Source organism: Bufo bufo, chromosome 4 (assembly GCF_905171765.1).
Source record: "Bufo bufo chromosome 4, aBufBuf1.1, whole genome shotgun sequence".
Classification (NCBI taxonomy): Eukaryota; Metazoa; Chordata; class Amphibia; order Anura; family Bufonidae; genus Bufo; species Bufo bufo.
The window spans coordinates 629,409,181-629,432,957 of NC_053392.1; the positions used below are offsets into that span (position 1 = coordinate 629,409,181).

The 23,777-nt window shown below is 47.9% G+C and overlaps 1 protein-coding gene across 1 annotated transcript; it reads left to right on the forward strand.

The window, feature by feature from the left end:
* The first annotated feature begins 1,892 nt into the window (after positions 1-1,892).
* Positions 1,893-22,531, forward strand: LOC120999809 (epoxide hydrolase 1-like). Its single transcript, XM_040430798.1, has 9 exons — positions 1,893-2,031; positions 4,410-4,617; positions 5,101-5,281; positions 7,124-7,351; positions 17,530-17,659; positions 18,655-18,869; positions 19,403-19,511; positions 19,841-19,966; positions 22,256-22,531. Exons 1-9 carry the CDS (start codon positions 2,003-2,005, stop codon positions 22,455-22,457), a joined length of 1,428 nt encoding a protein of 475 aa, XP_040286732.1. The 5' UTR covers positions 1,893-2,002; the 3' UTR covers positions 22,458-22,531.
* Positions 22,532-23,777: the final 1,246 nt, after the last annotated feature.

Sequence of the window (23,777 nt, forward strand, 5' to 3'; positions counted from 1 at the left end):
TCCATTTTTATCCGCCAGGCTCTTCATTAACTTATCTAATTCTGAACCAAAGAGTCTTCCTGGTTCATATGGTAAGCCACACAGATTGAATTTGGAGGCGTTATCGGCAACCCAGGGACGCAACCATAGGGGCCGCCGACTGGCGGAAGAGAGAGCCATGCCTTTAGCGGCTAACTTCAGGTGCTGTGTGGAAGCGTCACACAAAAAATCAGTTCCAAGGAGTAAGGTCTTGAACTGGTCTAGCACGTCAGTTCTAGAGACTCCAGATTGCAGGTCCACCTGGATTCTGAGAACGCGGGACCGAACAAAATCTACGACTTCTGAGGAAGCAACTGCAACTGAAGCACAGGCTGCAGCTGCAGAATAGCTGCGCCTCAGAGCGCACTCGGCCCTCCGATCTAATGGATCCTGAAGGTTGCTTCCATCATCAGAAGGAACTAAGGTCCTCTTAGACAACTTGGAGATCGCCATATCGACCTTCGGAGGCGGTACCCACAGTTCTGATTCCGACTCCCGGAGAGGAAACATCAGTTTAAATCTCTTCGTGAGAACCGAACCTTCTTCAGGATGCTTCCATTCAGTTAACATAAGCTTTTTTAAATCTTTATCCACTTTAAAGGCCCTTGGCCTCCTAGAGGTGGACGGTGGAGCTTCCCCGTGCTCAACATCATGATCCCTTGATCGGATGGAGCGTAGAAGTCTTTGCGTCTTCTCAGCAGGAAAAAGGTAAGTGGCATCATCTTCATCAGAGGAGGAGGAGGAGGAACGGTCTTCAACCGAAATTATGTCTTCAGCCATAGGTACAGGACCTGGCGATGAAGCTCTGGGCCTCTTAGAAGAAAGGGCGCTCTTGATCTACATAATGGAATTACCCATGAATTCCTTCATCCAGCCGAACATGTCACCCATCGCGGGCTGCGTCGGAGGAAGACGGCATAAAGGACACCTATTGTATTCATAGGACTCCGGCATCGGCATCTCGCAGTTGGCACAAGTTAGGTGCTTCTGTTTATGGGAGGATTTCCCATGCTGGTCACCATTGGGAGACGCCATCTGAAAAACAACTTGGAGAAGTACTTTAGAATAGACCCCCTTCCCCCCGCCGGAAGTGACCCCTGTCACTACTTATCTATTTAGAAAAATAACAGACCCCCCCCCCCCCCCCTCCCGATTATATGTGTAAATCTGGGGCAAAAATACAATACAGGGGCGGGGAGGGGCAGGACTGGCAGGCTCGTCTCGTTTACCATTTTCTACACCTGTTTCAGGCACAGAAAATGGTTGAAATGTAAAAAAAGCTAGCACTAGGGCCCAGGTGTGACGCGGGGGCCCCTGAAGCACTAGGGCCCAGGTGTGACGCGGGGGCCCCTGAAGCACTAGGGCCCAGGTGTGACGCGGGGGCCCCTGAAGCACTAGGGCCCAGGTGTGACGCGGGGGCCCCTGAAGCACTAGGGCCCAGGTGTGACGCGGGGGCCCCTGAAGCACTAGGGCCCAGGTGTGACGCGGGGGCCCCTGAAGCACTAGAGCCCAGGTGTGACGCGGGGGCCCCTGAAGCACTAGGGCCCAGGTGTGACGCTGGGGCCCCTGAAGCACTAGGGCCCAGGTGTGACGCGGGGGCCCCTGAAGCACTAGGGCCCAGGTGTGACGCGGGGGCCCCTGAAGCACTAGGGCCCAGGTGTGACGCGGGGGCCCCTGAAGCACTAGAGCCCAGGTGTGATGCGGGGGCCCCTGAAGCACTAGGGCCCAGGTGTGACGCGGGGGCCCCTGAAGCACTAGGGCCCAGGTGTGACGCCTGCTGCTCAGACATTTACCTGCATGTGTCACTACTACGGCCCAATTTAGGGTCACTGGCCCTTTAAGAGACTTTTTACTGTGAGCTGCACTTCAGTCAGAGATTACACAACGAGAGGGATAGTCTGCAGCGTTCACACCCAGAGGAGGAGGAGGAGGAGGGGAGGCGCACGAGAACACAACGCAAAGTGTCCGGAACCCAGGAGTCGACATGTGGCGTCAAGCGTTAGAGAACAGCAGGTGAGGGGCGACCCCACAACCCACAGTGCAATGTGCTGCACAGTCATGTAGATAGTCTGCAGGCTGTGTGTCAGGAGGTAGAGAGGACAGAGCAATGTTCTGCAGATCTGTAGAGAGGTCAGAGGTGTAATAGTCTGCAGGATATATCACTGTGTATCTGTCAGGAGGTAGAGGGACAGAGCGATGTTCTGCAGATCTGTAGAGAGGTCAGAGGTATAATAATCTGCAGGATATATCACTATGTATCTGTCAGGAGGTAGAGAGGACAGAGCGATGTTCTGTAGATCTCTAGAGAGGTCAGAGGTGTAATAGTCTGCAGTTAATATATATCACTATGTATCTGTGGAGAGGTAGAGAGGACAGAGCGATGTTCTGCAGATCTCTAGGGAGGTCAGTGGTGTAATAATCTGCAGGATATAGCACTATGTATCTGTCAGGAGGTAGAGAGGACAGAGCGATGTTCTGTAGATCTCTAGAGAGGTCAGAGGTGTAATAGTCTGCAGTTAATATATATCACTATGTATCTGTGGAGAGGTAGAGAGGACAGAGCGATGTTCTGCAGATCTCTAGAGGTCAGAGGTGTAATAATCTGCAGAATAAATCACTGTGTATCTGTCAGGAGGTGGAGAGGACAGAGCGATGTTCTGCAGATCTGTAGAGAGGTCAGAGGTGTAATAATCTGCAGGATATATCACTATGTATCTGTCAGGAGGTAGAGAGGACAGAGCGATGTTCTGTAGATCTCTAGAGAGGTCAGAGGTGTAATAGTCTGCAGTTAATATATATCACTATGTATCTGTGGAGAGGTAGAGAGGACAGAGCGATGTTCTGCAGATCTCTAGAGGTCAGAGGTGTAATAATCTGCAGAATAAATCACTGTGTATCTGTCAGGAGGTGGAGAGGACAGAGCGATGTTCTGCAGATCTGTAGAGAGGTCAGAGGTGTAATAATCTGCAGGATATAGCACTATGTATCTGTCAGGAGGTAGAGAGGACAGAGCGATGTTCTGCAGATCTCTAGAGAGGTCAGAGGTGTAATAGTCTGCAGGATAAATCACTATGTATCTGTGGAGAGGTAGAGAGGACGGAGCAATGTTCTGCAGATCTCTAGAGGTCAGAGGTGTAATAGTCTGCAGGATATATCACTATGTATCTGTCAGGAGGTAGAGAGGACAAAGCGATGTTCTGCAGATCTCTAGAGAGGTCAGAGGTGTAATAATCTGCAGGATCTATCACTATGTATCTGTGGAGAGGTAGAGAGGACAGAGCGATGTTCTGCAGATCTCTAGAGGTCAGAGGTGTAATAATCTGCAGGATATATCACTGTGTATCTGTCAGGAGGTAGAGAGGACAGAGCGATGTTCTGCAGATCTCTAGAGAGGTCAGAGGTGTAATAATCTGCAGGATCTATCACTATGTATCTGTGGAGAGGTAGAGAGGACGGAGCAATGTTCTGCAGATCTCTAGAGGTCAGAGGTGTAATAGTCTGCAGGATATATCACTATGTATCTGTCAGGAGGTAGAGAGGACAGAGCGATGTTCTGCAGATCTGTAGAGAGGTCAGAGGTGTAATAATCTGCAGGATATATCACTATGTATCTGTCAGGAGGTAGAGAGGACAAAGCGATGTTCTGCAGATCTCTAGAGAGGTCAGAGGTGTAATAATCTGCAGGGTATATCACTGTGTATCTGTCAGGAGGTAGAGAGGACAGAGCGATGTTCTGCAGATCTCTAGAGAGGTCAGAGGTGTAATAATCTGCAGGATCTATCACTATGTATCTGTGGAGAGGTAGAGAGGACAGAGCGATGTTCTGCAGATCTCTAGAGGTCAGAGGTGTAATAATCTGCAGGATATATCACTATGTATCTGTCAGGAGGTAGAGAGGACAAAGCGATGTTCTGCAGATCTCTAGAGAGGTCAGAGGTGTAATAATCTGCAGGGTATATCACTGTGTATCTGTCAGGAGGTAGAGAGGACAGAGCGATGTTCTGCAGATCTCTAGAGAGGTCAGAGGTGTAATAATCTGCAGGATCTATCACTATGTATCTGTGGAGAGGTAGAGAGGACAGAGCGATGTTCTGCAGATCTCTAGAGGTCAGAGGTGTAATAATCTGCAGGATATATCACTGTGTATCTGTCAGGAGGTAGAGAGGACAGAGCGATGTTCTGCAGATCTCTAGAGGTCAGAGGTGTAATAATCTGCAGGATATATCACTGTGTATCTGTCAGGAGGTAGAGAGGACAGAGCGATGTTCTGCAGATCTGTAGAGAGGTCAGAGGTGTAATAATCTGCAGGATATATCACTGTGTATCTGTCAGGAGGTAGAGAGGACAGAGCGATGTTCTGAGGTGTAATAGTCTGCGTCTCTTTCCCGCAGGGCAGCGTTCAATGATCACTGGCCGCACAGCGCGCTGGTTCCGGTCGGGGTTGGCGGCGCGGCGGTTCTTTGCTGGCTGTTATGTGGACGCAGAAGGAAAACCATAGAGATGGGGGCTGGGTGGTGGGGCCCCGGGGTGAAGCCCCAGAAGAACGAGGACCCCAGCGTCAGAACTTTCCGTATCGAGGCATCTGAGGAGGATATTAAGGTACTGGGGGGAGGGGATGCCCAACCGGCGGCCCTCCAGCTGTTGCAAAACTACACTTCCCAACATGCCTGCACAGCCTACAACTATTAGAGCATGCTGGGAGTTGTAGTTTTGCAACAGCTGGAGGGCCGCAGGTTGAGCCCCCTGCCTTAGAGGGAAGGGTTATTAGGGTTTATTCTCAAGTGTGGATTTCCCTCTGTCATGTCCATATGACCTTCCCACAGCTGAGGGGTTGTTACAATGTGTCCAGTTAACACAAGACTCCAGAGCTATACATTGTAACAATCAGTGCAGGAGAGCATGACTAGGCTGATACATTGAAACAAACTCTCAGCTGTGTGATCAGACCATGGCAGGTTTACATTAGGTGAAGGTTCACACCCATGAGGGGTGCCTCTATGGAAGCAGGCCCCTCCCCCTCCCATAGGCCCCGCCCCTGCTTTAGAGGTGAGCTCCTCTCTCTGACACCTGTGTGGTCTCCAGGATCTCCAGGACCGCCTGGCCCGGACCCGCTTCGTCACCCCCCTGGAGGATGCACAGTTCCACTACGGTCTTAATGGGACGGAGCTGCAGAAGGTCGTCTCCTACTGGAAGGACTCGTTTGATTGGGGCAAGCAGGTGGAGATCATCAACAGATACCCGCACTACAAGACCAGCATCGAAGGCGAGTGCCCGGCATCTGCCCCCCATGTCTAGTCCTTGGGTAACAACCGATATGGCCACCAGTTCACTCCCACAGGAGCTGCAGTCACAATTCTGCTGTTATATATCATACTCCATTCACATCCAGAGCTGCAGTCACAATTCTGCTATTATATATCATACTCCATTCACATCCAGAGTTGCATTCACAATTCTGCTATTATATATCATACTCCATTCACATCCACAGCTGCAGTCACAATTCTGCTGTTATATATCATACTACATTCACATCCACAGCTGCAGTCACAATTCTGCTATTATATATCATACTCCATTCACATCCAGAGCTGCATTCACAATTCTGCTATTATATATCATACTATATTCACATCCAGAGCTGCAGTCACACTTCTGCTATTATATATCATACTCCATTCACATCCAGAGCTGCAGTCACAATTCTGCTATTATATATCATACTCCATTCACATCCACAGCTGCATTCACAATTCTGCTATTATATATCATACTCCATTCACATCCACAGCTGCAGTCACAATTCTATTATTATATATCATACTCCATTCACATCCAGAGTTGCATTCACAATTCTGCTATTATATATCATACTCCATTGACATCCAGAGCTGCAGTCACAATTCTGTTATTATATATCATACTCCATTCACATCCAGAGCTGCATTCACAATTCTGCTATTATATATCATACTCTATTCACATCCAGAGCTGCAGTCACAATTCTGCTATTATATATCATACTCTATTCACATCCAGAGCTGCAGTCACAATTCTATTATTATATATCATACTTCATTCACATCCACAGCTGCAGTCACAATTCTGCTATTATATATCATACTCCATTCACATCCACAGCTGCATTCACAATTCTGCTATTATATATCATACTCCATTCACATCCACAGCTGCAGTCACAATTCTGCTATTATATATGATACTCCATTCACATCCACAGCTGCAGTCACAATTCTGCTATTATAGATCATACTCCATTCACATCCACAGCTGCAGTCACAATTCTGCTATTATAGATCATACTCCATTCACATCCACAGCTGCAGTCACAATTCTGCTACTACATTTTATGTTATAGTCCAGTGACATACAGAGCTGCAGCTACCACAATGGCAATGCATTATGGGATCTAGCGACTGCGTAGAACTGAGGTATTCCGAGTAGGAAACTAGCAGAAATGTGACTGCAGCTCTGGATGTGACTAGAGTATAACAGGTGATGTAAAAATAGAAATGTGTCTGCAGCTCTGGATATGACTGGAGTATAAGAGGTGATGTAATAGCAGAACTGTGTCTGCAGCTCTGGATGTGACTGGAATATAAGAGGTGATGTCATAGAATAATTGTGTCTGCAGCTCTGGATGTGACTGGATTATAAGAGGTGATGTAATAGCAGAACTGTGTCTGCAGCTCTGGATGTGACTGGAATATAAGAGGTGATGTAATAGCAGAATTGTGTCTGCAGCTCTGGATGTGACTGGAGTATAAAAGATGATGTAATGGAAGAATTGTGTCTGCAGCTCTGGATGTGACTGGACTATACGAGGTGATGTAATTCCAGAATTGTGTCTGCAGCTCTGGATGTGACTGGAGTATACAAGGTGATGTAAAGGTAGAATTGTGAATGCAGCTTGAGATGGGACTGGAGTAGACACGATGTAAAATAAATCACTTAGTCCCCCTTCTCCAGTTCTATGACCCTGTATGTGTAACCGGTCACCTGGGGTCCCCAGTATGGGGCTGCCCCCCAGTAGATGCCCTGTTGGGCTGTGCTGACCTTGTGCACTCTCGCTTGGCTCCTGTAGGTCTGGACATCCATTTTGTCCATGTGAAGCCCCCGCACCTCCCGCCCGGACAGAAGGCTATCCCCCTCCTCATGGTTCATGGCTGGCCCGGCTCCTTCTATGAATTCTACCGTATTATCCCGCTGCTAACAGAGCCCCGGAAACACGGCCTGGACCCCGGCGTCACGTTTGAGGTCATCTGCCCCTCTATCCCAGGATACGGGTTCTCCGACGCTTCGCAGAAGAAAGGTAAGCGGGGGAGGGGTCACATCCGTGAGCTAGATAAGGCAAATGGTGGGTCCCGGAGTATTATATTATATATCAAATAGTCCTTAAAGGGGTCCTCTCACCTCAGAAAATGGCATTTATCATGTAGATGCAGGTAACACAAGGCACCTACTAATTGTAACGGACCGTTTCAGCAGACAAGGGGTTAAAATCCGTTTAGGCGATATGCCCCTTTCTGAGAGACAGGCCCAGCTACTGCAGAACACCAAAGTCCTGAACTGGATACAAAGTAGCACTCCAAACTGGAACCTCACGAATAGCTGCTAGCAGACGAACAGGGATCAGCTTACACTTCTGGCAATCGGTCTTCTAACAGCATACAGTGAATCCCCCCAATAACGAGACAAGGCTCCGTGTTGAGGGTCAAGCAGTGGTCTGAGGTGCTGGCACACCCAGCCTGGTTTTTATTACAGTTGTTGCAAATACAGGTCTGCCCACAGGGGTTTGAAATACAGCCAATCAATATGTTACAACACATACAATGTAAGTACACGCCCCTAGGGGACCAGAATGAAGACTTGTGACATAGGACAGATATGCAGCACTGTAGGATACACAGACAATACATCCCCACAATGCATCATGGTCTCCTCCTCTCTGCCCTCGAGACACCCGAGGCGTAATCCAATTATCTCTCAAGACAAAGAGAAGTCACCAATACACATGTGCAGACAATAGGACAGACATCACCCTTTAAACACACAATGGGACAATGGCACAATAGAAACACACCCAGCATTTCCTCCCAAGCTGACAAGTTACACTTATTATAAATTGTTACAACTTTGTGAGTTTACATTGGCCATACATATATCTAACATCAATTTAACCAGTATAACCTGGGGACAAACCTATCCAAAATTCACTTGAATAGGTTCAGGGGTTTAAAAGTTAGTATATGGCCCATAATCCAGGGGCAAGAGGCCAGCAGCCAGTCCTCTCCAAAACCCAGTGGTGAGGTCGGTTTCGCCACACATCTCCCCCCCCCCCAGGGAAGACTAACCAGGTACCTGACCTCACGCCAGTCGGTACCTGAGTTAGTCTGGCAGCCCACCCACAACCCAATACTGGACCTGTTGCATTTGGTAGCCTGTCTCTGTCCAGTGAGTCCACCAAGGTTATGTTGGAAGCTGGTACTCCCGGTCTCTGGGTTGCTCCCTGGCTTAGAGTCTGGTTGTTGGAGGGGGAGACCGACTGTCTCTACCCCCTGTGCTGTAAGTGCAGAGACCACGGTCCCATCTGCACTGTTGTGGGGCTTACTGTCTCCCCCTGGTGCGTTAAGCTGCCGCTGGGGAGAGGGGGTAACGAGCTCCTCTCCCATACATACTTCCAGCCGCTGGGGAGGGCGACCGACCGTCTCCGCTCCCAATACAGTGTCCTGCTGCTGGGGAAAGGAGACTGGGCTCTCTATTCCCTGCTGGACACTCTGCCGCTGGGGGACAGGACCGACTGTCTTTGCCCCCTGTAACTCCGCCTGCCGCTGGGGAATAAAGACTGGGCTCCCAATTCCCTGTACATCACACGGCCGCTGGGGAATGGAGACTGGGCTCCCACTTCCCAAAAAATCATGCTGCTGCTGGGGGGCAGGAACAACTACCTCTGCCCCCTGTAACTCAGCCTGCCGCTGGGGAGGGAGGACGCTGCTCTCCTCTCCCTGCACTTCACACTGCCTTCCCGGCATATCACTCTGCTGCTGGGGGGCAGGAACAACTACATCTGCCCCCTGTAACTCAGCCTGTCGCTGGGGAGGGAGGACGCTGCTCTCCTCTCCCTGCATTTCACACTGCCTTCCCGGCATATCACTCTGCTGCTGGGGGGCAGGAACAACTACCTCTGCCCCCTGTAACTCAGCCTGCCACTGGGGAGGGAGGACGCTGCTCTCCTCTCCCTGCACTTCACACTGCCGCTGGGGAATGGAGACTGGGCTCCCAATTCCCTGCAGGACCGGTGGAGAGACCTCGGTCCCATCTCTACCGGCCACCTGGGGTCCTTCCCAGTAACACTCTACAATATCTGCCCAGCTGAATGGGTCTGGATCTGGGTCTGTCACCTTACCGTCCTGCTGAGCCTTCTCAATGGAGTGGAAGAGATCTCGGTAGTCCTGCTCCAGTTCCCACTCCAGGGTTGCTAGGTGAGCCAGGTCTTGCTCTACCTCATGGGGGTCATCCCACTCATGCCTAGCCTCCCTCTCATAGAAAATGTCCTAAAGTCTGGACTGTGCAGGGCTCCCGAAGTCAGGCTCTGCAAAGGACTCCCATAACAAGCCAGGACCATAAAACTCCTCTCCCTCTGGCTTGTCATGTTCGGCTGTCCAGGGTATATACTGTGCCATATACCACCAAAGCGCCTGGTAGGCATCCTCCAGCCATAGCTCCTGCCATACCCAGTGCTCTAGTTCCTTCACCCATTCCTCCAGGGGCTGCTCTCCCAGGAAGGGCATCCGCAGGGCCACTTGCTTCTGCAACCGCTGCTCTTCACTGGGGAGACTCTCACCCTGCTGGTATTGTAGATTATCCAGGGCCTGGTACCAGATGCCTTTCCTTAATGCATCCTGGCCATCCAGGTCCTCCTCCTCGTATAACACTGCTGGTTCCATCCTGCTGCTGTCAGGGACGCTGTACTGGGACATGCGTTGTCCTTAAATTGTAGAATCCACAAAAATGGTGTCTCCTGTAGCTGTCCTTCTGGCTGTAGGAACGATCCCACTGCTGCCACCAATGTAACGGACCGTTTCAGCAGACAAGGGGTTAAAATCCGTTTAGGCGATAAGCCCCTTTCTGAGAGACAGGCACAGCTACTGCAGGATACACCAAACTCCCGAACTGGATACAAAATAGCACTCCAAACTGGAACCTCACGAATAGCTGCTAGCAGACGAACAGGGATCAGCTTACACTTCTGGCAATCGGTCTTCTAACAGCATACAGTGAATCCCCCCAATAACGAGACAAGGCTCCGTGTTGAGGGTCAAGCAGTGGTCTGAGGTGCTGGCACACCCAGCCTGGTTTTTATTACAGTTGTTGCAAATACAGGTCTGCCCACAGGGGTTTGAAATACAGCCAATCAATATGTTACAACACATACAATGTAAGTACACGCCCCTAGGGGACCAGAATGAAGACTTGTGACATAGGACAGATATGCAGCACTGTAGGATACACAGAGACAATACATCCCCACAATGCATCATGGTTTCCTCCTCTCTGCCCTCGAGACACCCGAGGCGTAATCCAATTATCTCTCAAGACAAAGAGAAGTCACCAATACACATGTGCAGACAACAGGACAGACATCACCCTTTAAACACACAATGGGACAATGGCACAATAGAAACACACCCAGCATTTCCTCCCAAGCTGACAAGTTACACTTATTATAAATTGTTACAACTTTGTGAGTTTACATTGGCCATACATATAACTAACATCAATTTAACCAGTATAACCTGGGGACAAACCTATCCAAAATTCACTTGAATAGGTTCAGGGGTTTAAAAGTTAGTATATGGCCCATAATCCAGGGGCAAGAGGCCAGCAGCCAGTCCTCTCCAAAACCCAGTGGCGAGGTCGGTTTCGCCACACATCTCCCCCCCCCCAGGGAAGACTAACCAGGTACCTGACCTCACGCCAGTCGGTACCTGAGTTAGTCTGGCAGCCCACCCACAACCCAATACTGGACCTGTTGCATTTGGTAGCCTGTCTCTGTCCAGTGAGTCCACCAAGGTTATGTTGGAAGCTGGTACTCCCGGTCTCTGGGTTGCTCCCTGGCTTAGAGTCTGGTTGTTGGAGGGGGAGACCGACTGTCTCTACCCCCTGTGCTGTAAGTGCAGAGACCACGGTCCCATCTGCACTGTTGTGGGGCTTACTGTCTCCCCCTGGTGCGTTAAGCTGCCGCTGGGGAGAGGGGGTAACGAGCTCCTCTCCCATACATACTTCCAGCCGCTGGGGAGGGCGACCGACCGTCTCCGCTCCCAATACAGTGTCCTGCTGCTGGGGAAAGGAGACTGGGCTCTCTATTCCCTGCTGGACACTCTGCCGCTGGGGGACAGGACCGACTGTCTTTGCCCCCTGTAACTCCGCCTGCCGCTGGGGAATAAAGACTGGGCTCCCAATTCCCTGTACATCACACGGCCGCTGGGGAATGGAGACTGGGCTCCCACTTCCCAAAAAATCATGCTGCTGCTGGGGGGCAGGAACAACTACCTCTGCCCCCTGTAACTCAGCCTGCCGCTGGGGAGGGAGGACGCTGCTCTCCTCTCCCTGCACTTCACACTGCCTTCCCGGCATATCACTCTGCTGCTGGGGGGCAGGAACAACTACATCTGCCCCCTGTAACTCAGCCTGTCGCTGGGGAGGGAGGACGCTGCTCTCCTCTCCCTGCATTTCACACTGCCTTCCCGGCATATCACTCTGCTGCTGGGGGGCAGGAACAACTACCTCTGCCCCCTGTAACTCAGCCTGCCACTGGGGAGGGAGGACGCTGCTCTCCTCTCCCTGCACTTCACACTGCCGCTGGGGAATGGAGACTGGGCTCCCAATTCCCTGCAGGACCGGTGGAGAGACCTCGGTCCCATCTCTACCGGCCACCTGGGGTCCTTCCCAGTAACACTCTACAATATCTGCCCAGCTGAATGGGTCTGGATCTGGGTCTGTCACCTTACCGTCCTGCTGAGCCTTCTCAATGGAGTGGAAGAGATCTCGGTAGTCCTGCTCCAGTTCCCACTCCAGGGTTGCTAGGTGAGCCAGGTCTTGCTCTACCTCATGGGGGTCATCCCACTCATGCCTAGCCTCCCTCTCATAGAAAATGTCCTAAAGTCTGGACTGTGCAGGGCTCCCGAAGTCAGGCTCTGCAAAGGACTCCCATAACAAGCCAGGACCATAAAACTCCTCTCCCTCTGGCTTGTCATGTTCGGCTGTCCAGGGTATATACTGTGCCATATACCACCAAAGCGCCTGGTAGGCATCCTCCAGCCATAGCTCCTGCCATACCCAGTGCTCTAGTTCCTTCACCCATTCCTCCAGGGGCTGCTCTCCCAGGAAGGGCATCCGCAGGGCCACTTGCTTCTGCAACCGCTGCTCTTCACTGGGGAGACTCTCACCCTGCTGGTATTGTAGATTATCCAGGGCCTGGTACCAGATGCCTTTCCTTAATGCATCCTGGCCATCCAGGTCCTTCTCCTCGTATAACACTGCTGGTTCCATCCTGCTGCTGTCAGGGACGCTGTACTGGGACATGCGTTGTCCTTAAATTGTAGAATCCACAAAAATGGTGTCTCCTGTAGCTGTCCTTCTGGCTGTAGGAACGATCCCACTGCTGCCACCAATGTAACGGACCGTTTCAGCAGACAAGGGGTTAAAATCCGTTTAGGCGATAAGCCCCTTTCTGAGAGACAGGCACAGCTACTGCAGGATACACCAAACTCCCGAACTGGATACAAAATAGCACTCCAAACTGGAACCTCACGAATAGCTGCTAGCAGACGAACAGGGATCAGCTTACACTTCTGGCAATCGGTCTTCTAACAGCATACAGTGAATCCCCCCAATAACGAGACAAGGCTCCGTGTTGAGGGTCAAGCAGTGGTCTGAGGTGCTGGCACACCCAGCCTGGTTTTTATTACAGTTGTTGCAAATACAGGTCTGCCCACAGGGGTTTGAAATACAGCCAATCAATATGTTACAACACATACAATGTAAGTACACGCCCCTAGGGGACCAGAATGAAGACTTGTGACATAGGACAGATATGCAGCACTGTAGGATACACAGAGACAATACATCCCCACAATGCATCATGGTTTCCTCCTCTCTGCCCTCGAGACACCCGAGGCGTAATCCAATTATCTCTCAAGACAAAGAGAAGTCACCAATACACATGTGCAGACAACAGGACAGACATCACCCTTTAAACACACAATGGGACAATGGCACAATAGAAACACACCCAGCATTTCCTCCCAAGCTGACAAGTTACACTTATTATAAATTGTTACAACTTTGTGAGTTTACATTGGCCATACATATAACTAACATCAATTTAACCAGTATAACCTGGGGACAAACCTATCCAAAATTCACTTGAATAGGTTCAGGGGTTTAAAAGTTAGTATATGGCCCATAATCCAGGGGCAAGAGGCCAGCAGCCAGTCCTCTCCAAAACCCAGTGGCGAGGTTGGTTTCGCCACACTAATGTTTTGTGATTCTCCATGTTGCTTCCTTTGCTGGCTGGATTCATTGTTCCATCACATTATTCACTGCTCATTTCCATGGTTACGACCACCCTGCAATCCATCAGTGATACACATTTCTCTCGGTGGGTATATAAGGTGTGTGATAGGCTGTCTGCACACATATCCCTTGGTGGGTATATAAGGTGTGATAGGCTGTCTGCACACACATCCCTCGGTGGGTATATAAGGTGTGTGATAGGCTGTCTGCACACATATCCCTCGGTGGGTATATAAGGTGTGTGATAGGCTGTCTGCACACATATCCCTCGGTGGGTATATAAGGTGTGATAGGCTGTCTGCACACATATCCCTCGGTGGGTATATAAGGTATGTGATAGGCTGTCTGCACACATAGCCCTCGGTGGGTATATAAGGTGTGATAGGCTGTCTGCACACATATCCCTCAGTGGGTATATAAGGTGTGATAGGCTGTCTGCACACATATCCCTCAGTGGGTATATAAGGTGTGATAGTAGGTATATAAGGTGTGATAGGCTGTCTGCACACATATCCCTCAGTGGGTATATAAGGTGTGATAGGATGTCTGCACACATATCCCTCGGTGGGTATATAAGGTGTGATAGGCTGTCTGCACACATATCCCTCGGTGGGTATATAAGGTGTGATAGGCTGTCTGCTCACATATCCCTCAGTGGGTATATAAGGTGTGATAGGATGTCTGCACACATATCCCTCGGTGGGTATATAAGGAGTGATAGGCTGTCTGCACACATAATCCTTCGTGGGTATATAAGGTGTGATAGGCTGTCTGCACACATATCCCTCGGTGGGTATATAAGGTGTGATAGGCTGTCTGCTCACATATCCCTCAGTGGGTATATAAGGTGTGATAGGATGTCTGCACACATATCCCTCGGTGGGTATATAAGGTGTGATAGGATGTCTGCACACATATCCCTCGGTGGGTATATAAGGTGTGATAGGATGTCTGCACACATATCCCTCAGTGGGTATATAAGGTGTGATAGGCTGTCTGCACACATATCCCTCAGTGGGTATATAAGGTGTGATAGGCTGTCTGCACACATATCCCTCGGTGGGTATATAAGGTGTGATAGGCTGTCTGCACACATATCCCTCCGTGGGTATATAAGGTGTGTGATAGGCTGTCTGCACACATATCCCTCCGTGGGTATATAAGGTGTGTGATAGGCTGTCTGCACACATAATCCTCGGTGGGTATATAAGGTATGTGATAGGCTGTCTGCACACATATCCCTCGGTGGGTATATAAGGTGTGATAGGCTGTCTGCACACATATCCCTCCGTGGGTATATAAGGTGTGTTGTAGGCTGTCTGCACACATATCCCTCGGTGGGTATATAAGGTGTGATAGGCTGTCTGCTCACATATCCCTCAGTGGGTATATAAGGTGTGATAGGATGTCTGCACACATATCCCTCGGTGGGTATATAAGGTGTGATAGGCTGTCTGCACACATATCCCTCGGTGGGTATATAAGGTGTGATAGGCTGTCTGCACACATATCCCTCCGTGGGTATATAAGGTGTGTGATAGGCTGTCTGCACACATAATCCTCGGTGGGTATATAAGGTATGTGATAGGCTGTCTGCACACATATCCCTCGGTGGGTATATAAGGTGTGATAGGCTGTCTGCACACATATCCCTCCGTGGGTATATAAGGTGTGTTGTAGGCTGTCTGCACACATATCCCTCGGTGGGTATATAAGGTGTGATAGGCTGTCTGCACACATATCCCTCGGTGGGTATATAAGGTGTGATAGGCTGTCTGCACACATATCCCTCCGTGGGTATATAAGGTGTGTTGTAGGCTGTCTGCACACATATCCCTCGGTGGGTATATAAGGTGTGATAGGCTGTCTGTACACATATCCCTCGGTGGGTATATAAGGTGTGATAGGCTGTCTGCACACATATCCCTCGGTGGGTATATAAGGTGTGATAGGCTGTCTGCACACATATCCCTCGGTGGGTATATAAGGTGTGATAGGCTGTCTGCACACATATCCCTTGGTGGGTATATAAGGTATGTGATAGGCTGTCTGCACACATATCCCTCCGTGGGTATATAAGGTGTGTTGTAGGCTGTCTGCACACATATACCTCGGTGGGTATATAAGGTGTGATAGGCTGTCTGCACACATATCCCTCGGTGGGTATATAAGGTGTGATAGGCTGTCTGCACACATATCCCTCGGTGGGTATATAAGGTGTGATAGGCTGTCTGCACACATATCCCTCGGTGGGTATATAAGGTGTGTGATAGGCTGTCTGCACACATATCCCTCGGTGGGTATATAAGGTGTGATAGGCTGTCTGCACACATATCCCTCGGTGGGTATATAAGGTGTGTGATAGGCTGTCTGCACACATATCCCTCACTGCCATCATGGGTAAAAGGGATGATTTATCATAGTTGCATAAAGGGATCATTATTCGGACTGACACGATACAGTGGAGTAGCTCATCTCGAAAATGTACCCGCGGCACCAGACGTGCGTCTAATGTTTTTAGTGAACCTACTGCATATTGGGCTCTAGAGCAAACGGACGGTCACTGCGCCTCTGATAGTGATGCTACCGTGGCAAAAAAGGATACTCTCCACCGATTTGGATATGAATCCATCCCTGCATATCACATACACCCCTACATGCTGATTGTCTCCCCTAGGGTGGATGGGATCTTCCAGCAAGTCCATGCAGCATGTCACACAGCTAGTAATGTCTGACATTCGTTGGAAGAGCATGACCAAGCCTTCCATGTCCTACCTTCGCCACCTTATTCCCCAGACTGAACCGAATTGATCCTCTGTGGGCTCAACTTGATAGTTGTGTTCACTCCATGAATTCCCCCTGTGCCCGCTCTAGCATCTGTGGGACCACCTTGATGGTCGGGTTCTCTATGGATCTCCCACGCCCCCTCCAGCATCTGTGGGACCACCTTGATGGTCGTGTTCGCTCTATGGATCCCCCCACGCCCCTTCCAGCATCTGTGGGACCACCTTGATGGTCATGTTCACTCTATGGATCCTCCTTACCCCCCTCCAGCAACCACCTTGATGATCATGTTCACTCTATGGATCCTCCTTACCCCCCTCCAGCATCTGTGGGACCACCTTGATGGTCATGTTGACTCTATGGATCCTCCTCACCCCCTTCAGCATCTGTGGGACTATGTTATGCTCTATGGATCTCCCACGCCCCCTCCAGCATCTGTGGGACCACCTTGATGGTCGTGTTCGCTCTATGGATCCTCCTTACCCCCCTCCAGCATCTGTGGGACCACCTTGATGGTCATGTTCACTCTATGGATCCTCCTTACCCCCCTCCAGCATCCACCTTGATGATCATGTTCACTCTATGGATCCTCCTTACCCCCCTCCAGCATCTGTGGGACCACCTTGATGGTCATGTTCACTCTATGGATCCTCCTTACCCCCCTCCAGCATCTGTGGGACCACCTTGATGGTCGTGTTTACTCTATGGATCCCCCCGATGCCCCCTCCAGCAGCTGAGAGATGCACTGCAGTCATCATGGCTCCACATATCTGTGACAACTGTCCAGGACCTTATGGAGTCACTCCGAGCCCATCTAGCTGCTGTCCGTGCTGCACACAGTGGTCACTCTGCTGCTCAGAATAATGGCAGTCCACTGCGTATATCATACTGTCATTAGTAGCGCACTATGGTATTATTTAAACAGGATTTCATATTCCTTTATTACATTACACTTTGTATCATCCGTGTATTTTTTCACCCTGTGATTACATTCCCCGTATTGTATCGTACAGTTTTTTTCTCTGATTATAGAACACAGTGTAATATCATATTACATGTATCCTACAGTATATTATTACATGTATCGTACATCATAAGTATTTCTACACCCTGTGATGTCGCCCTCAGGTTTTGACGCCCGTGCCGCCGCTCGCATCTTCTATAAACTGATGCTACGACTGGGATTTAGTGAGTTCTACCTGCAGGGAGGAGACTGGGGAAGTCTCATCACCACAGTGTTGTCGCAGATGAAACCGGAGTAAGTTGTCAGCTGTGACCTGTGAATGGCGCCTCTTCTTCTGCACCAAATACTGTCTGTAGCATGTGAAGGATCTGTGACTGGGAGTTGTAGTACCACTAGCCCAATGTTAGGCTCAGGTAAGATGATGGATGTGATTGATGCAACATAACCAGGAAAGATCCAGAGAAGAATCTGACATAAGGACCAATGATGTCTGTTGGTTCTGGAACCATGACTATGCAGCGAGCTCCTGCGGAGCTGATGCAGAGGATGGGAGTGGTAGTGGCCCCTGATGAGATGTTAGGTCACAGTGCATTCCTTCAGGCCGTTGCTCCCTGGGTTTCGATGCAGGAGAATCAAGCCAGAAGTAAAGGTATAACAGTCTCCCTTTACTTAGTGCAGAATATAACCCGTGGCACATCAAGCACCAGTAAGTACAAAGTGCAGCTTCTGGCACCAGTTGAGGGGGTATGGTGACTAGTTGTATGGCAACTTATTAGCACTAACACTCACGTGTGGATAAAGTTGTACACTGTGGTACAGGCCTGATTTTATTCTGGCCTAGCAATGGTTTGGTTAGTGGTGGTGTCTGAGCCATAGTCCCTCACCTGCAGCAGTGTCTGTAAAGCTTTGTCAAGCTGAGGCTTTCTGGAAGCTGTGTTCTGAGGAGTAGGAGCGCTGACATGTGCTTCCTTTCCCTTCTTTGAATAGACTGGAACCCCCCCTTCCCCCTCCAGCAGGTGCCACCAGGTCTGACCCAATGTGACAGAACCGTACAGGTTACATCTACACATGATCTGGGGGTGAGCAGACCAGTCACAGGTCACTGGAGTTTGAACTTCATGTAAGGGCCCCACGGACTTCGGGCCCCGTAGTGGTGGTCTCTTCCCATGTATGGCCGGCACATGGTGATCCTTATCTGGGACTGTGTCGCCCCCTGATGGTCCAGTGTCTTCTACCCTGAGGTCTCCTGACCACCATTCATTGTGCTCCTTATCTCCTCTGTTCCTCAGGTCGGTGAAGGGTCTGCACCTCAATATGGTTATGTTACCTAGGAGCGGCTTGAAGATGTTTCTGTATCTGCTCCTCGGCCGTCATCTCCCTTGGCTGGTTGGCTTCACAAGAGAAGATGTCAGGCGTGTCTACCCGTACTTTGAGAAGTCGGTGTACGCCTTGCTGCGGGAGTCGGGGTACCTCCACATCCAAGCTACCAAGCCGGACACTGTTGGTAAAGAGTGCTCTGAAAGGGAGCGATTATACAGAAAGAGTACCGAGGTCTCCTCCATGTCCGGCCTCCTGAGGAATGAAGAACCTGTCCTGCCTATACAGCTGAGGGTGCGTTACAATGTATCCACTTCGACAATCCTGTGAGCAAAGCACAGCTCTGTCCCATCATGGACTCCAAGCTGAAAGCACTGACCTTGACTAATACATTGCAACAAACCATCAGCAGTGTGAGCAGGAGGAGGCCAGGACTCTAGATAACATCAATGACCGCAAAAGTAACAGAGACACAAAGTTCTAAAATGTTGCGATAATTGGTTGTGAATTGTGATCATTGGTCTCATGAAACATCACTTACAGACTGGTGGGTCCCTTTAAGTTAGCGAATTACAAACTGTGGCAGAAGTACAACTCCCAGCCAGAGGCTGATGGCATGCTAGGAGTTGTAGTTTTGCAGCTACTAGAGAGCCACAGATTGCATACCAGAGGTGGTCCTGTGTCTGCTGCATTGACCAGATGATGTTCTCCTCCCTCCAGGCTCCGCTCTGAATGACTCCCCTGCTGGTCTTGGGGCCTACATTCTGGAGAAGTTCTCGACATGGACAGATCCGGACTTCAGAAAACTAGAGGATGGAGGCCTGCAGAGGTCAGAAATGACAGAAAGCAAAAAAAAAAAAAGTTCTTACACATATTAGAGTGGAGTGGGCCATAATGACTAGATACAAGCATGCTCGTGCCTCTGTAACCCATATACAAATAAAATGGTGCAGTTCCATTAGTGGCCACTAGAGGTCAGCATAACTGACCACATTTAGAAAGCAGACACATTTTACAGCTTGCTGCAAAACTTAAATGCTCTATCATCACCAGTAGCAGGAAGAGGGGTGATAACAGAGCGACAGTGGTGTAATACTGCCAGAGACCCTGCAGATAAGTACACAGAAAACTGACCGCAGTCTCATATTCTTTTCACAGGAAATTCACCCTGGACGATCTGCTCACCAATGTGATGATTTACTGGACTACGGGATCCATTACATCATCAATGAGGTTCTACAAGGAGAATCTCACACGAGAATTCCAAACGTCTCCTGCAGCAACGTAAGTTATATACAGAAGATGCCCAGGTTGTACAATCTGTACCTGTATAATTATAGGAGAAGCTCAGGTTATACCAGCACTATATGCAGAAAATGTATAACTGATACCAGCTGTACATATATAATTATATACAGGAGATACCCAGGTTATACCAGCATGGTCCATATCACTATATACAAGAAGAGGTATAACTTATACCAGCTGTACATATATAATTATATACAGGAGATGCCCAGGTTATACCAGCATGCTCCATATCACTATATACAAGAAGATGTATAACTTATACCAGCTGTACATATATAATTATATACAGGAGATGCCCAGGTTATACCAGCATGATCCATATCACTATAAACAAGAAGATGTATAACTTATACCAGCTGTACATATATAATTATATACAGGAGATCCCCAGGTTATACCAGCTGTACATATATAATTATATACAGGAGATCCCCAGGTTATACCAGCATGCTCCATATCACTATATACAAGAAGATGTATAACTTATACCAGCTGTACATATATAATTATATACAGGAGATGCCCAGGTTATACCAGCATGCTCCATATCACTATATACAAGAAGATGTATAACTTATACCAGCTATACATATATCATTATATACAGGAGATACCCAGGTTATACCAGCATGGTCCATATCACTATATACAAGAAGATGTATAACTTATACCAGCTGTACATATATAATTATATACAGGAGATGCCCAGGTTATACCAGCATGCTCCATATCACTATATACAAGAAGATGTATAACTTATACCAGCTGTACATATATAATTATATACAGGAGATCCCCAGGTTATACCAGCATGGTCCATATCACTATATACAAAAAGATGTATAACTGATAACAGCTGTACATATATAATTATATACAGGAGATGCCCAGGTTATACCAGCATGGTCCATATCACTATATACAAGAAGATGTATAACTTATACCAGCTGTACATATATAATTATATACAGGAGATACCCAGGTTATACCAGCATGCTCCATATCACTATATACAGAAGATGTATAACTTATACCAGCTATACATATATCATTATATACAGGAGATACCCAGGTTATACCAGCATGATCCATATCACTATATACAAGAAGATGTATAACGGATACCAGCTGTACAGATATCATTATATACAGGAGATGCCCAGGTTATACCAGCATGCTCCATATCACTATATAGAAGAAGATGTATAACTGATACCAGCTGTACATATATAATTATATACAGGAGATACCCAGGTTATACCAGCATGGTCCATATCACTATATACAAGAAGATGTATAACTTATACCTGCTGTACATATATAATTATATACAGGAGAGGCCCAGGTTATACCAGCTGTACATATATAATTATATACAGACAATGCCCAGGTTATACCAGCATGGTCCATATCACTGTATACAAGAAGATGCATAACTTATACCAGCTGTACATATATAATTATATACAGGAGATGCCCAGGTTATACCAGCTGTACATGTATAATTATATACAGGAGATCCCCAGGTTATACCAGCATGGTCCATATCACTATATACAAGAAGATGTATAACTGATACCAGCTGTACATATATAATTATATACAGGAGATGCCCAGGTTATACCAGCATGGTCCATATCACTATATACAAGAAGATGTATAACTGATAACAGCTGTACATATATAATTATATACAGGAGATGCCCAGGTTATACCATCATGGTCCATATCACTATATACAAGAAGATGTATAACTTATACCAGCTGTACATATATAATTATATACAGGAGATACCCAGGTTATACCAGCATGGTCCATATCACTATATACAAGAAGATGTATAACTGATAACAGCTGTACATATATAATTATATACAGGAGATGCCCAGGTTATACCAGCATGGTCCATATCACTATATACAGAAGATGTATAACTTATACCAGCTGTACATATATAATTATATACAGGAGATACCCAGGTTATACCAGCATGCTCCATATCACTGTATACAGAAGATGTATAACTTATACCAGCTATACATATATAATTATATACAGTACATACCCAGGTTATACCAGCATGGTCCATATCACTATATACAAGAAGATGTATAACTTATACCAGCTGTACATATATAATTATATACAGGAGATGCCCAGGTTATACCAGCATGCTCCATATCACTATATACAGAAGATGGATAACGTATGTAGAATTATATACAGATGATGTCAGGATTATATCATGTTTTTTATTCTAGGACCCCGGTGTATGTTCCCACCGGCATCGCTGCTTTTCCCTTTGAGCTGGGGCATCCCCCAAGGGTTTTTGCTAAAGAGAAATTTAAGAACATCATCACTTACTCCTTCATGCCGCGTGGAGGACATTTCGCTGCCTTCGAGGAACCTGAACTTCTTGCCCGCGACATCCAAAACTTTGTGTCCAAAGTAGAAAAAAAATAAAGTGCGTCCCCCCATCCCCCATCCTCTGGGTTTTGATACCTGTCTGTCCTTTAATAAAGTTTATTAGCAATAAATGTTTGTGCTAACCTGTGAGGAATAACCTGGAGACCCGGGGCCCCAATGCAAAATCTGTAGAAGGGCCCCCACCTACCATGTGTGTTGATTATAAGAAGAGGAGCTATTTATGGGGCAGAAATGTTCTGGGTGAACTTCAGGCACCAGCTTGTCTAAAGTTTCCAAAGTTATATATATATCTTCATGGTGGAGGCCCATTATTCTGAGCAGCAGCCGTAGTAACCGCCATGTGCAGCACGGACAGCAGCTGGACGGGCCTGGAGTGACTAAAATAATAGACGGTGGAGGTGCAGTAGACATCGCATATCTAGATTTTAGTAAGGCTTTTGATACTGTCCCACATAGAAGACTTATCAATAAACTGCAGTCATTGAGCATGGACTCCCATATTGTTGAGTGGATTAGGCAGTGGCTGAGTGACAGACAGCAGAGGGTTGTAGTCAATGGAGAACATTCAAAACAAGGTCACGTAACCAGTGGGGTTCCACAGGGATCTGTACTGGGACCAATTTTGTTTAATATCTTCATAAGTGATATTGCAGAAGGCCTCGCTGGTAAGGTTTGTCTTTTTGCTGATGACACAAAGATATGTAACAGGGTTGATGTTCCTGGAGGGAAACGCCAAATGGAAAAGGATTTAGGAAAACTAGAAGAATGGTCAGAACTCTGGCAACTGAAATTTAATGTGGATAAGTGCAAGATAATGCACCTGGGGCGTAAAAACCCAAGGGCAGAATATAGAATATTTGACACAGTCCTGACCTCAGTATCTGAGGAAAGGGATTTAGGAGTAATTATTTCAGAAGACTTAAAGGTGGGAAGACAATGTAATAGAGCAGCACGAAATGCCAGCAGAATGCTTGGATGTATAGGGAGAGGTATAAGCAGTAGAAAGAGTGAAGTGCTTATGCCGCTCTACAGAGCACTAGTGAGACCTCACTTGGAGTATTGTGTGCAGTACTGGAGGCCATATCTCCAGAAGGATATAGATACTCTAGAGAGAGTTCAGAGAAGAGCTACTAAACTAGTACATGGATTGCAGGATAAAACTTACCAGGAAAGAATAAAGGACCTTAATATGTATAGCTTGGAAGAAAGAAGAGACAGAGGGGAGATGAGAGAAACTTTTAAATACATAAAGGGAATCAACTCGTTAAAGGAGGAGAGCATATTTATAAGAAGAAAAACTACCACAAGAGGACACAGTTTTAAATTAGAGGGGCAAAGGTTTAACAGTAATATAAG

What these genes read in the sequence shown, in the direction of transcription:
- LOC120999809 (XM_040430798.1), top strand. Translation starts at nt 2,003, where the DNA reads ATGTGGCGTCAAGCGTTAGAGAACAGCAG. An exon ending in CATCTGAGGAGGATATTAAG is followed by an intron (nt 4,618 to 5,100) that starts GTACTGGGGGGA and finishes TGTGGTCTCCAG; the next exon opens with GATCTCCAGGACCGCCTGGC. An exon ending in TTGTCGCAGATGAAACCGGA is followed by an intron (nt 17,660 to 18,654) that starts GTAAGTTGTCAG and finishes TCTGTTCCTCAG; the next exon opens with GTCGGTGAAGGGTCTGCACC.